Source organism: Lonchura striata, chromosome 1 (genome assembly GCF_050655825.1).
Source record: "Lonchura striata isolate lonStrDom1 chromosome 1, ASM5065582v1, whole genome shotgun sequence".
Taxonomy (NCBI): domain Eukaryota; kingdom Metazoa; phylum Chordata; class Aves; order Passeriformes; family Estrildidae; genus Lonchura; species Lonchura striata.
This window is the reverse complement of record NC_140703.1, coordinates 34,537,223-34,552,445: the sequence shown is the minus strand read 5'-3', so window position 1 is coordinate 34,552,445 and position 15,223 is coordinate 34,537,223. Positions and strand designations below refer to the sequence as shown.

The 15,223-nt window shown below is 40.6% G+C and overlaps 1 protein-coding gene across 16 annotated transcripts in view; it reads left to right on the top strand.

Moving 5' to 3' along the window:
* Positions 1–15,223, top strand: part of TENM4 (teneurin transmembrane protein 4) — a 1,547,070-nt gene that overhangs the window by 1,485,691 nt on the left and 46,156 nt on the right. For all 16 annotated transcript variants that reach the window (XM_085592903.1, XM_085592878.1, XM_085592882.1 and 13 more), the window contains 2 exons: positions 3,769–4,001; positions 13,315–13,469. In XM_085592903.1, coding sequence (XP_085449029.1) covers positions 3,769–4,001; positions 13,315–13,469 — 388 coding nt within the window. The remainder of the gene's footprint in view (positions 1–3,768; positions 4,002–13,314; positions 13,470–15,223) is intronic.

The window sequence follows — 15,223 nt, the reverse complement described above, 5'->3', positions numbered from 1 at the left end:
CTCAGAGGGGAAGTGGATAGCTGGCACAGAAAAAGGGGTGGTTTTGTGTCCTTAAACGGAGACATCAGATCCAAAGAAGCCCTAGGGGTTTATCCAGGTCAGTGGTTGTGGGTAACTGATTTTGGTGGTGTGACTGCTCCTGTTTGTTGACCACAGTGGGAGCCAGAGCTGTGCAGTTACCAGTAACAGAAGTTGTCCTTCTAGGAGGTGACAGATGTCCTTGCAATTGAGAAACTAAGATACAGTAATCTTGTAAGACAAATGTTGAAAATAGTAAGACAAATCCTACTCCAAAAGGTGATACTTCTCTCCACTGCTTGTAAAGGGAATTAAGGCAGCCAGCTCTGATGTAAGCATCCACTTTGTAACCATCTAAAGCTTGGTGAAATTAATCCCTTGGCATTTTACAGAAACCAATAAAAAGATGTAGTCTATTGTGCTGATGTTTTGTAGGGAACCAGCTGAAAAAAGGGATCATCTCCCTTTTCTCATCTCTTTTCCTTAGAGACTGGCTTCCCACTCTGGAGCAGGAGGTTCCTTCCTAGGACTCCTCCAAAACATGGGCTCTGGGCCCAAAGGGAGAATACCAGCCTTTGTTCAAAGCCTGTGTACATATCACAGTGCAACTGAAGCAATCCACAATCCAAGCCTCATGCCTCTGCCAGCTCACCCAACTTTATATCCCATTTATTCCCTCTGCCTGTGTCTAAGGAATCACATAAAGCACAAACACTTTAAAATAGAGTCTGAATCTCCCTAAATGATCCTGTCCAAACAATGAGAATGATAAAGGGGAGAAAAGAGATGTATGGAACGAACTATACACAACCCCAAAGAAGTGGGATCACTGTGGACTTGGAAGATACCCCTGTGCTTTTCCAGCACATCACTGTGTCACAGGTATACAGGGAAGCAGTATCACCTCCATTTCACTTTGGCCTGCAGAACCATGAAACTGTTCTCATTCCCAGTGACTACACCATCGTGCCCACTAATACCCATCAAAGTGTCAATTCTTAGCTAGGGATGAGCCCATCCCATCACTGCAACTTCAGTATTATTGCTTCAAGGGGTTTAAAATATCAATGCATTGCCCCGGGTTTCTTAAAAAAAAACTGTAATAGCTCAAGGAACATTCTGAATGGAAAATGAGCTCTTCCTCCACAGTCATTTTCTAGTGGCAGTGCCAATATGGGGGATAAATATTCTAAGACTACAAATAGTATAGCCAATCAAGTCTTTTGAATAGTAAAAAATTTTGTGTTTTGTTTTGGACTGTTACCTAGCTGAGAAATAAGAAATGCTTCAGCCCAGGCATATTTATTTCAGTTGCTGTTTAGCCCAGTCCAGTTTACTGCTTGGATTTGCCTACTGATTGTGGCTTTAAATAAAAAGTGAATCCCCAGTGTTCCTGGCTCCACTGCTCATGCACTATCACAGATAAAGGGAAGCAGTTTGGGAGATTTTACATGACCAATATATGTTTATTTAAGCACCTTTCACCCTGAAGGATCTCAAAGTGACAAAAAAAAAACCCTCCAGTGTATAACACAGTGCAATTCATGCCGGGGCAGAGTGCGATACTAACTCTCTGCAGTGCTGAAAACAGTTGGCAGAGGCCAGGGGGGTAAATTCCAGCTTGACCATTTTAACAGGTCGTTTCAGCATCTACTCTATACAAGAGCTGGGAATAGAAAATTGTTTTAAGAGCTCTCTTTTTTACAGAAGATTGTAATCAATAATAAAATCCACCAGAGTGAGGCTGTGCAATCCAAAAATAAATCACGACAATATTGCTGGGAGAGGGGAGCAGGAATTTCTCTTTGTCCCCATTTTTCTCCATCTCTGGGTAAGTCATTTGCCTTTGCCCATCTGCAGTTAGCCTGCTCTAAAATCCTGGGAAAGTTATCTGTGCTTGCCACTCAAAGATGGTAAAAGATTGCAAAGTGCCATTAAAACTGTCCTCCTCTTGTCCACCTCCCATGCAAAACAGAGATTATGAACAGCTCAAGAGCTTACTGACATTCAGCAGGGCTTTGTTAGGACAGTCAGCAGAAAATGCAAGACCCTGATCAAAATGGATGATGGATTCCCACAGGGAACTTCTTCCACCAGGGTTGAAGCCACTTGCTTAGTGTGAGTGACATGCAGGTAAATGAAATAATACCCTCCCAGCCTGCTGTCATTGGGAAGGAATACAGATGCAGACTGAACTGTCAGGCTGGAGCTGTCTTGAAGGTCAGAGCATTTTATTTAGCAAGAATCAGTGTCATTTTTGGAGATGAAATCTGTTCAGAGTTTAATAGGATAAATCACAAGGGATATTCCAGAATAAGTGCTTTCCCCCCCACCCCCATAGTATTAAATAATTTGAATGAAGAACCAATTTACTGCTTTTTAAAATGAGAATAACTCAGTAATTTTTACGTGTCTGGAGAAGGGGTAATTTTCCTAACATAAAGGTTGGGAGGAATTTTCTATATGCAGAATAGAGTCAAATGTGATTGACACTCAAGTTTCTAGTCCTGGAACTTCTGGAACAATTCCATTAAGTGCAAAAATGTGAACTGTGGCCTAGATTTTTATTATTAATACTTTGGACTTGATGAGTTTGGACAGCTTGAAGATGTTTTGGAGAAAAGTAGATACTTTTCATACTTGTTCTAATTACTACTTAGGCTTTCTTAGAAGGAAAACAAATCTGTTCAGGAAATATATTAAAAGTCTAACTTACTGGTTTCAGGCTTAGAAGAGATGCATCGCAATACACACTAGTAGTCAATAATTTTAATAAAATATATTAATAACTGAAGTATTTATGTTAAAATAGGTAAAGTTCTTGCAAGACAATCATTTAACTTTTGTCTAAACTCATCTGGTTGCTTTTTTCTTGCCAGTCCTATTGGTTACTTTCCATAAAGTGGATTCTAGTTTATTAATTTCTTCAGTCTTGGGCTCATTTAGTGTTGCAATCATGAAGCTAAAAATATTATCATTCTGTCTTCTCATCCACCAGCCTTTCTTGTGTCCAAGGAAACAGTGAGCAGAGGGTGTTCAACAGGGGACTGACATTCAGGTTCCTCAGCTAAATACCAGTTCATACTTTACTTGGGGCAAAATGTGCCATTCAGGGAGTTATTTTGTTTCTCTCATCACTGAGATTCAGCTGAATTCAGTGGCAGGATTCCCTTAATCTCCTTGAGGGCAGAACAGAACTTTAGAGTCTTTGCTGGAGTCAGCAAGAACACCAGGTGAACCTTGATGCAGTGATCTTGAAGGGTCTATCTTCAAGTGCTTCATACAGGGAGTTTCCTTTTGGAGTCTTTGTTGGGAGGGCAGATTTTTTTTTTCATTATTATTTGTTTTATTTCCCACTGTCCTCTGTTTTCCCTTCACTTCCTGGCACTGCACGAACACCAGTTTCAGGACTATGTCTATAAGAAGTAAATTAAGCAAACGCCGGCAGTGGAACTCTACCTGTAGTAGTTCCTGGCATGGTTTTGGCTCAAACTCAGACCAGAGAGCCCTTTCCTTTGGTTGCTTCCCTCCATGCCAGAGAGCACCCCAGGCACTGTGATTGCTAATGGATACAGCTTGGGATCCCATGTTGTAACACACCCTGTACTAACCTTGTCCAAAACAGCACTCCTTCACTTTCCCAGTCTTTCTGCCCTGTGCGTTTTTGCTCTCTAAAGTGTTTGCATTGCCTGTTGACTTAAGGAAACACATCATCCAAAAAATTAATTATGTCATACCGTTGTTTTTCAGCCACAGCCCAGCTCATAAGTATTACTTGACCACAGATCCGATCACCGGCTCCATCTACCTCTCGGACACCAACAGCCGACGTATCTATAAAATCAAATCAACCACATCAGTGAAAGACATTGTGAAGAACTCAGAGGTCTTGGCTGGAACTGGGGATCAGTGCCTCCCATTTGATGATACCCGCTGTGGAGATGGAGGCAAAGGCACGGATGCCACTCTTACAAATCCCAGGGGTGAGACTGCTTCTTCTCCACTGCCTTTTTTAAAGGGGGCTTTTTGAAAGCACCTTGTTTACTCACACTGGAGATTGCTCTCCTCTCCAGTTCTGAAACACATCCTAAGGGCTTGCTCCTGGAAATAAGTATTTCTCACCCTCTGCTAGTCATGTCATGGTTCTTCAAATTCATATGTCTGGGAGGAATGCTGAGCCAGAGAGGTTCAGTGATGGGCACATGTTCAGAGGGCAGTGGAGTAAATCCACCCACGGAAATGTTAGAGCATTTCTTTTCATCTGACACCCATCACTTTGATGTCTACAGAGCAACTACTCCTCCTTAGCAACAGTGCTTGGTCCCTCCCAATCTGGTCAGGAATCACTAACATTCAATTCACTGAGGCTTTCTTGGCTTTAAAAAAAAGCCCTATAAGCATTGCTGTGGATAGATAGATAGATAGATAGATAGATAGATAGATAGATAGATAGATAGATAGAAAAAAGGGCAGCAAAACTAGCATACAGCTCAGAGATACTCAAATGGTGGTTTAGACATTGACATTACATATCATAGCATGCAGCTTAAATCCTGTAGGGGGTGGATACTTACTTTGATATAGGAGTGGTGTAATTCAGCTTAATTTTACCTGGTTCCAACATCCTGAAATGTGATAAAAGCACAGTTGAATCAGAATAAAAGCATCACACAGCCTTCATGGCTGTGAACTAAATTGTTCAAAACAGGTTTAGCCAAACATATGCAGTCCTGTGTGTAGCCAAGACTTCAGTCTGGCAATCTCAAGGTAACAAGCTCTGCAGATGGAGGATGTCGCTCCTCCCAGCTGTCCACAGCACCTCAGGAAAAAAAAAAAAAAAACACACAGGGTGATAGGGATGAGGTGAAAGGGATAGAGATGAGGTGGAAGGCACTGCTTTTACACAGATTTTCAACCATGTTTGTGAAGAGGGCTGGGAAGGACACTCATGCAGGAATGTTTTTTGAGATGGGGTATTTTTGTCTGTTATGTATTGTCCTCTGCACCGCTGTTCAGAGTGAAAGGAGTTATTTACAGGTTCTTGGCTTTGACATCAATGTCATGCAGGTTTGTTTTTTTTTTCATTGTAGCTCCCTCCTTCCTCAACACAACAATGGCCAAGACTATCCCAACCTCTTTGTAAAGCAGCCCCACACCAAAACCCGGGGATCCTTTAACAATTAACATATAAACATATAAATTAACATAATTAAATTAAAATGGGCTCCTGCCCATGGCAGGAGGTTTGGGCCAGATGACTTTCAGAGGCCTCTTCCAACCCAAACCATTTGTTATGGATGTTATGGAAAGTTATTTCAATAAAAGCAAATGAGATTCCCAAAGAAGTTGTGGCTGTCCTGTCCCTGGAAGTGTTCAAGGACAGGTTGGATAGGGCTTTGACCTACCTGTTCAAGTGGAAGGAGTCCCAGCCCATAGTAAGGGTTTGGAACTAAGTTATTTATTTTATATCCCCTCCAACCCAAACCCTTCAATGATTCTATGATTCTCAGGAAGTTATTTTTCATGACATAGAGATGACATTGTTGTTACTGAATCCAGGAAACTCAAACTGATTTAATGAGCTTTTGTGCCAGGTCTGGCTGTGATTATTTTTTGTTTTGGTTTGTTTTGGATTTTTGTTTGTTTGGGGTTTTTGTGTTCGTTTGGGTTTGGTTGGTTGTTTGTTTGGATTTTTGTTTGGTTGGGTTTTGGTTTTTTTTTTTTTTTTTTTTTTTGTTATGTCAGCTAGTTGTTTCCTGGTAAGGATGCAGGAAAATGTACTTTGGAGGACGTGTTTTTTGACAGACTGTAATATTCAAAGAGTCCAGCATGGTTTCCAAGCACTCAAGAATCCCATGAGTTAACCATTATGTTGGGCTAAAGTATTGCCAGAACCACAGATAAAGTAAAGGAACAGCTACTGGTGGTCAGTTTATAGTGTAGAATTTGCCTCACTGAAATGAGAAGGCTGACTGAAAAGAAAATTAAATGACTTGGGCAGAGAGATTCAGGCAGTCCAGCAGATGAATCATGAGATCAGGGAATCCAGAAATCTGTAATCCAATTTTCTGCACCTCTTTGAAGTTCAATCAGTGCAAAAAAAAAAAAAAATATCCCACCACTTTTGTTAGTCCTCTGTTCTCCCTTGTACAAGATAAGAGGAATATTATTCATTTCCATCCATGGGTGAATGTTACAAGGTTTAGATGACTTATGTTTCTGCTTTGCTATAGCAAACAGCTCTGGAGTTCAAAGTTTTCAGCACTGAAATCCATCTTGTTGGCAACTGAGGCTCTCAGGAGGCCATTCTTCCACCTCAATCATATAACAGCAAAATTCATGCATTCATTCCTCATAGCTCCAAAATTTCACAAAACAGAAGTAAATTGAGGGTGAAAGAGGAAATGACATGAAGCAAAATGACAAGAAGAAAATAATAATGCAGAAAGCCTGCACTGCCAATAGAAAGTTCCTAAACAGTGTTCCCTGATCTGATTGTAATCTGACTTTGCAAATTCTGCTGAGGCAATGGTTGTGGCAGGTGTGACTCATTCCCCAGTCCTCTCAATAAATGATGAACAGTGAAAACCTATGCTGACAATGTAATATCAACATTGTTTATACTTCCACAGTGGTTCATCCTAGCAAAAAAATCCAACAAATGCTCTTGCCTCATGTATTTCATAATATTTCAAAATAAAAATGATTTATTGTATAAGTAACCGATAGATCTCAAGTGACCCTCTGCTTCTGTGTCTTGTCAGGCAAATAAACACTCGTAAGTGAATGGTCAAAGGAAATTAGAAGACTATTCTGTAGCTATAGAGATATCAGCTGGCCAGGGAAGGACTTGGAAAGTCAGTTTTTCAAGAATCATCGCTCTTCACAGAAGTCTACTTTTTAAGCCTAAAGCTATTTTTTTTTCTCTTAACATAATTGTTTCATGCTAAGAAGAATTTCAGTATTTTAAGGACATCTTTGCACTTTTTCAAAAATCATAAAGAATAAAAGTCTTGCCTTTCATGGTGTTTTAATTAGCTGATATTTGCAGCTTGCTAGAAAATACTGAGGGATACCTTCCTGTCATATGAAAACCAGCAATTCATTAAGGCTGGAGAAATAGTCATGAGCTGTCAACATATGCCTTTTTATATACCTTTAGTCCTCTAGACCAGTCAAATAACTGGTCTAGATAGGTTTTTTTGTGTCTCTTCTCAGAGGAAAGAAACTAGTATCCTGAAGGTGGTTCGTTCTGTGACAATGCACGTGTTCAAGATGGGATGAACCACATTCTGGGGTGCTGGTCTTCTCCTGAAGAATGAGGTCCCCACTGCAGCAAACACTGTTCAGAATAGTTCTGCACATTCTGAGCAGCAGACTTTTCCCCATTGTTTTGATTACTTCCTCCAGTTCTCACCTCCACTCCCTTGAGTTCAGAGGGAATAGTTTCATAGAATTTTAGAATGCTTTGGGTTGGAAGGAACCTTCAAATACCATCCAGTTGCAGCCCCACTGATATGGGCAGAGACACCTTTCACTAAATCAGGCTGCGCAGATCCCCATCCAGCCTGGCCTTGAACACTTCCAGGGATGGAGCATCCACAGCCTCTCTGGGCAACCTGTGCCAGTGGCTCACCACCTTCACAGGAAAAGATTTCTTTCTCATATATAATCTAAATCCATCCTGTTTTAGTTCAGAGCCAGTATTGTATTATATATAATTATTATAATATTATTATATATTATATTATATATTATTATATATAATCGCTTGTATTGACAGGTCAATACATTTCTCTGAAGTACTCTCTGGATAGAGGTTTCTTGTCTCACTCCAGTGTAGGAAGAACTCCCTTTAGACCATCAGCTCAGAAAAGACATTAAGTGGGGTAAAACCTTTCAGGAGTTTCACACTTTACCCATCTTTGGCTTGTTTAATAAAGATAGGCTACAGAAGCGCAGAACACTGTGCTAGGTAGATCCACTGTGGATAGATCCACAGATGAAATAGGGGTGGCAGTGGTTTGGTCAGGGTATTTATCATAGCTATTAGGAACCAGTCTGATCTGTCCAATTCATTTGCCACAGAGCACAGCAAAGCTTTCAGATGCTAATGAATTTCAATATATCCTTGCAAATTAAAGTGTTACCACTTCCTAATTATCATCTGCTAATAATGATCCTCTTCTACAAGCAATCTAAAGAAAAATTAAAACTCCAGCTTGTCAGAGCATTTCTTTTCATCTGAGTATTCACCATTGGTTCTTCTTGGGAAAATGTTGTGGCAGAGAAATTACCAAGGAGCTTGCAATTAAGAGAGATTGCAGTGACAAGTCTGACACAATAGGAAGAAGGTTTCAGAAGGCATATAGGGAGATAGAGGGCATCTCATTCATTTAGCACCGTAACACCAATGTGAAATGAAGTAATTAATTTGGGGACAGATTGGTTCTTTCACTCTGCCCTGCTGAATGTGTAAACAAAATTTCAGTTGTTCACTAAGTGTTGAAGAGTTTGACAGAATTAATTGAGGAATCCAACCCTCCACAATCTGTTAACATTTTTATGGTCAGATAATAATAGGACCATTCTGGGGAAGACCAGAGGCTGACTGAACAAAATTTCTTGTCCCTTACTCTGGCCAGCAGAGACACTTCTAAGTCTCTAGACAGGGTCAGTGTGGTCTTCCTGTGCTAACACTCCAGATGCTAGCCATCAGCATTTAGGGGAATTTCTAAAGAAGCTGCACCAGATCCATGCTTATGTACCAGCATCAATTGACTTAAAAACCATCCTGAACACCTAAATCTTTTTCTTCCAGGCATTCTGTGGTAATAATTTCCACAATTTCTTTAGTCAAGTAATGAAAAAGAATGGTCCTTTTGAGGCCAAGCCACTGGTTTTTTTGCTTTTTCCTGTGTCTTTGCCAATTCTTTGCTGTCTTGTAGTTCCCTTCTTGACCACTGCATAGCACAAAACGAATCTTAGCAGAAAACTTTTCGCAGGAATTCTAGAATCTTTTTACTGTGTGCTCTTTTTCAGATTGTCAGTGTATATGGGCAGTTAGGCTTTCTCCTTCCCCTGTGAATTCTTCTGTACTTACTGACATTGATTTTGATCTGACATTTTATTACTCAGTCATTCAGCATCCAGTCAGACAAGAAAGGTCCAAATTTTGATTTCTTTTAAGCACCTGGTTTCTCAGTTAAAAGGGGTTTTCCCCTTTTTCTTTTCCTAACTAGAGAAATATGCACCATGCAATCAATTTTAGTGGTTTGTCTTCTACAAGAAACTCACCATGTCCCAGTAGCTATTTGTAGCATAATGTTGTGCTGTCACCTCTTCATACTACAAGGTCCTGACATTTCAAGCAAATGTCATCACGTCAACTTTCTATCAGCTCACCAGCTCACTGGTGAGATGCACATGGTGCTACAAGCCCTTATTTTGTGAGAGATCTCAGCTTATGCAAGGGGAGCCAGCATGATTTCATAGTGTATGTATTTCATATCTCAGAACTTAAGGTTTGGATCTGTAACACTACCTGGGTAGTGGCAGCAGCTGTTTCCTCTTAGTAACTGTGAGGCTGAACTTCGAGCTGTATGCTGAAAGGCTGTAATTCCCTTATGTTCCTATGGAAACATGAGAGGAGCCTTCTGCCAAAGCAAGCCAAGGCCTTGGGCTTAACACGCATAACATGTGAATTACCCATTTCTGTGCCTGTTTGCAGGAGCCAGCTCCCAGCACTGGAACTGTGCCTATATCAGAAAGGAAAAAGAAACGTCCAACCTTACCTCTACAGTCTGCTGCAAAGCATCCATGAGATGCTTCTTTCCCTTTTCACAGAAGTCATCTATCCAAAGACACTTGTCTGTGGGATAGCAGGGCTCTTCTCCATGATTAGTTTTGATTCCAAGACAATCAGCAAAATCAGGAAAGGATTGGAACAGCTGCCACGTAAGGAATGTGTGCAAGTGGGAATTTGGGGCTTTGACAGACTGCAAACTCTGCTGCCCTACAGAACATCTCAGGAAATGTGAGGCAATTGAGATTGCTTAGCCTCTGTGAAAGAGGGATAAGCAGAAAAGTGCTCAGTGATAAGAACACATACACGTACCCATTGCCCTGGAGCGGGGTGATGAGTGGCAACTTTGCTATCCCACTTTCACTTACTCAGGTGTGCAAGCTCTTTGTCTAAGCTGGAATGCAAAATAAAGTTGTGACCTATCAGCTGATCAGCGCTGGCTTGAGGGCCGAAGTGCATCCAGGTTATTATTACTGTAACTGGGTAATCAGACCAGCCATCAAACCCCAGCACTGCACACAGTGAACCACTGCCAGCAGACACTGCTGATAAATCCAATGCAATGCATATGGAATTAGCTAAGGGAGAAAATTCTGCCTCATTGAAAATCGTATTATCCAGCCTGCCACCCTTCACTGGCTTTTGGCTTGTCACACAGAGTAATGGACAGGCACCCAGAAAAATACTTGTTGTGAACCAAGGAATGGGTAAGAAGCTCTTGTGTTTGACAAAAGCCAATTAAGATCAACTAAACCTTCTATCATGCCTCTTCCAAAAAAAAGCATGTCTGCCATATTGCTTAAAGAGCTCAGTTGTGTTCCTGGCTTTTAAGCAAATGCCAGAAAACATGAAAGAACTTGACACTCAGTAGGCAAAATAATTAAGAGGACTAGAGACCTTCAACAGCAGATGCCAGTGACAGGTGACATGTGCCAGTATCCTGGAAGGATCCATTGAAGAGGGCATAGTGCTGACAGATGTCATGGGAGGTGAAGATAGCTTGCTGAAAGCCATGGATGCCAGTGAGATATTGATGCTTATCCCATCAGAACCTTCTGCAAGCATTTAACGAAACGCTAAAATACAAGTGATGTGTTTATATTTATAGTGAGAATAAATGGCCGCCACTACTACGGTTTCTCCCATAGCATTCATCAGATCATAGAATGGTTTGGATTGGCAGGACCATAAGGATCATCTAGTTCTTATCCACCCTGTGGGGGACACCTTCTACTTGACCAGGTTACTCAAAGCCCGTCCAACCTGTGCTTGAACACTTCCAGGGATGGGGCAGCCACAATTACTTCAGGAAACTTTTGCCAGTGCCTCACTATCCTCACTAAATTCAGATGTTCAACAGTTGCCTTGTGCTCCTCTTCAGGGCTCTTGTTTCATGGCCCTGCAAAAATGAGTCCTTGGCATGAATTCAACACAGGTATTAAAGTGTAGGACTAGAAGCAATCTTTCAGGTCATTCAGTCCTGTCATCCATTATCTCAGCAATCCTGCTATATAATCCCCTCCAAAATTAATGAACTTCATCTTGAAAGCAGCAAGTAATTTTTTTCCTCACTGCAGTAGAGGCTATTCTGAAACCACACAGCTCTGATGATCAAATATCCAATCCAGGTCAAAGTGATGCCCTTCAAACAGGGTGATGCTGTGAAGAAGTAACAAAAATGCTGGTTTTGCCTCCTGGCAATAATACACAGCTCCCATTCAGCTCAGTGATCTGAAAACACCAGTTTTCTGACTCCTAATTGACTTGGAATCAACAGGTTGCAGCCATGTCTGAATCCCTTCCTTTATCTCAGCTCAATGCAGAAGTTTGTTCTTTGTCTCAAACAATGACTTAGTCCTGATGTTTTTCTGCCAGGCTAGATAATCTTCTGTGGATTTCCTTATAATCAAATCTGCTATGTTTTTCCACATATCACCTACCTCCATGGCTTCCAGCCCATGCAATACTTACAGTGCTGGCTGAAGGCCATGATTTTAGTTGCCAAAGCAATCAGAGGATTAGTCCCTACTCTATGAAAATCTAGAATTTTTCATCTGTGAACTGCTGCATCTGTACTTCACAGCAGAGCTCACAGAGGATGGAGACTAAAGGTGTAGATATTTCGAATAAGGAGATCTGGCTACAAAATAGCATTTTGGAGGAACACAAGGTCTGATCACTCCTCAAACATTCTCAAAGCTTTCTATCTGAAACAGAATTTCTATCATTTCTGTCACCAAGATGACAGCCAAAGTGACAGTCTTGTGAGGATTCAGCTCAGTAATTTAATCTGCCTATAATATAAATGTTTTCTTTAGAGATATTTTCTGTAGTATTCGTTTATAGTCAAATGGGAGGAAAAGGTTTTTCTAGCAGGATTTGTATAATCTGCTGGAGATATGGGCTTTCGGGTGATGCAAATTGCACTCTCAAAGTAGATTTCTCTCTCCACTGATTAGAATAGCTTCAGATACTTTCTTAGATGTAAAATGCAGATGTCTGGCTTTTGCCAAGTGATTGTTAACCCTGAAAGCAAAAGAAACAAAACAGGGAGAGCCTAATATTCATATATTTCAAGCAGAATTTTCGCTTGCGTAGCAAAAGATGTTACAGGCCTCTACATTACATTTCTGGTTTTTTACAAGCTTTTAGTGTCTTTAACACGCTCAAATACTATGCTGTCTGACATTCTGCCTCTATAGGGTAGATGAGGTGAATGACTGTGGAGTTATTTTAATTTATACTTGCACAAAGAGGAGGTGAATAGAGCCCCTAACTTCTTATTCATGCCTCAGTCATGACCTTTCTCTGTGCCCTTGTGAGAATTGCATTGTCTGTTATCTTTCTGATATGTAAAATTAGAATGATCACACTCATAGACTGTTATGAGGTCTAATTAGAAAGTGTAGAGCACTATCTGCAGGGCAAGAAATGAGATCAGCAGCCTGTAACTGCTGTCAGCAGACCTCAAATCCATTGACAGGAGTATGTCTACAAAGGAGGTTTCAGCAATGAAATTAATCACTAGCAGAGTTCAGAATCAGGTGAAACATTGTATAATAGTGGGATTATCCTAGGGAAAACCCTTTCTCATTTATCCCTCTGGAATTTCATTGACCTGATGGATCTTTCACAGCCTTTCTTTATCCCATTTTTGAAAGATTCATCAGTGAAACATTTTTACATGCATGGCTTACCATTCATACCATGAGCAATACAACAACCAGGTTTCTGAACATGCAAGACGTGCAGTTATTAGAAAATCTTTTCATTTCAGCAGTTCACCGAATGCCATGCCCTTTTCCAGGAGTGAGCAGGGATTTCTGAATTGCATTGAAAAGTGCCTTCCATGGAATGGTGCCAGTTCAAAGCTCTTGATAACCACATGCCCAACTCTCCTCTCATCCATTTGGATTGCCATAAAAAGGAGCAATAGCTCCTCATGTCAGGCTGCCATCACTTTCTGACTGTCTTTCTTTGTTCTTTTCCAGGCATCACCGTGGACAAGTTTGGGCTGATTTACTTTGTGGATGGCACCATGATCAGACGGATTGATCAGAATGGGATCATCTCAACCATGTTGGGTTCCAATGACTTGACATCTGCTCGGCCTCTCAGCTGTGATTCTGTTATGGACATTTCTCAGGTAAGACAATAGTTTGGTTTTGTTTTTACAGAATGCAAGCCTACACCTTCACCCTTATCTGCATGTCTCTGCTTCCCCAGCAGGTCTGACAAAGAGGTAAGGGCTCAAGGAGAGTTCCGTTTCTACATAGTTTATGATATAAAATTGACTGGATCATAAAAGAATTACCCTGTAAAGACATAAGGAAACACTTGACTGCTCTAACTCATAGATTTCTGGGGGTGAGATTTTTAAAGATGTTCCAGCCACAGAACTGACTTCTTTCAGTGTTTCTAGTCAGTGGGAAAGCACAGATTCCTGGCAAGGCAGGTTGTTATGATAATGTCTAACTGTACGCCATGGACTATATGCCATGCACTGTATGCCATGCTCCATTATAACATCTTAGCTAATCACAGGTTTTTTTATTTTCTTCCCCTCATCCTAATTTGGCCCAGCACAATTTTAGACCTGAATCAAATTAACATAGGAAATATTGATTGGAGGATGTGGTGCCAAAATTAGCAACAGCAGGAAAACAAGAATCTTGAATTGCATCAGATTGCAAATTGGTTGCAGCTACCACCATGCTGGGCTTTTTAGTCCTGCTGCTTCAAGGTGGAGAGAAAAAAAAAAAAGAAAAAAAAAAGAAATCTCATTTTGATTTTGATTGCTTTACTGCTGGATGCTGCAGAAGAGAAATCTGTTACAGCCCAGCACTCAGTTTTGTGTGGCACTGGCCAACTTGTCAAATTGTGCCAGTTTAGGACAGTGTCCTTTGAAACCTTTGTGCCACTTGTTGTTTGCCTGACTGCAGAAATGTTGTCCTCTCCTATGAAAATATAGATCATAGCTGGAGGGCTAAGTACTGTTATTCAGCCACAAAAGATGTCAATGGGGTTTCCTTTTTGTAGCTACCTCGATAATTTCCATGCTTCCATATGGAATCTGTTCTTGTTTTTTCCCTCTAATTTGAAAAGTTTATTCTTGCTTCCTTGCAACTGGCTCCCACTGTCTGTAATTTATGAACAAGCTGAAATTATAAAAATTTAAAAGGTAAATTTTAAAAATACTTTAAAAGTTTTTCTGCCTTCTATAGAGGTGAAATTTAGATGGTTAAAGGCCACCTTGTAGTATGTTTCTCATCTTACAGACGTAATTTTTTCTTCATGTGAATTTCAGGGTCAGCTAGCACAAGACGGTCATATAATCAGGCTTTAAAAATTATTTATTTCCAGGTTATGTAGCTCCTATGTAAACCAATGTCATGTTCAAACACTTCTGAGATTAACATGTATCAGCTGAAAACTCTTTTTTTTTCCTTTCATGAAATGACAGGAGCCATTTTTAAATTAACCTGTACTGGGATTGGCAGATTAACCACTCCTGTTCTAGAGAAACATACTGAATATAAGCTTAATTAAAAAATAAAATCCAGCTTGGAAAGCAGCTTTTCATCATTTACAGCAGATAGAAGGGTCTTTTCTGCCAGGTCCCTGAGGCTCCCTGGGACATAAGGACATGAAATATTTAGCTGCCGCTGTTGACAAGGAATGGTTTTTAAGAAATTGAAAATTCCCTTGTCAGTTCAGAATAAACTCAGCTCTTGATGCTAACTGAAGACTGCAGAGCTTAAAGACCACTGGAAGGGATGGAGGCATGAATTATTAAGGAGAAAACCACAGGCTATAATGTTTTACTACAAGAAGGGTTAAAATAGGCCAGGAGCTGAGAAAAGGAAGGAAATTTTGCAAGCAGAGAAGCAGCATAGACAG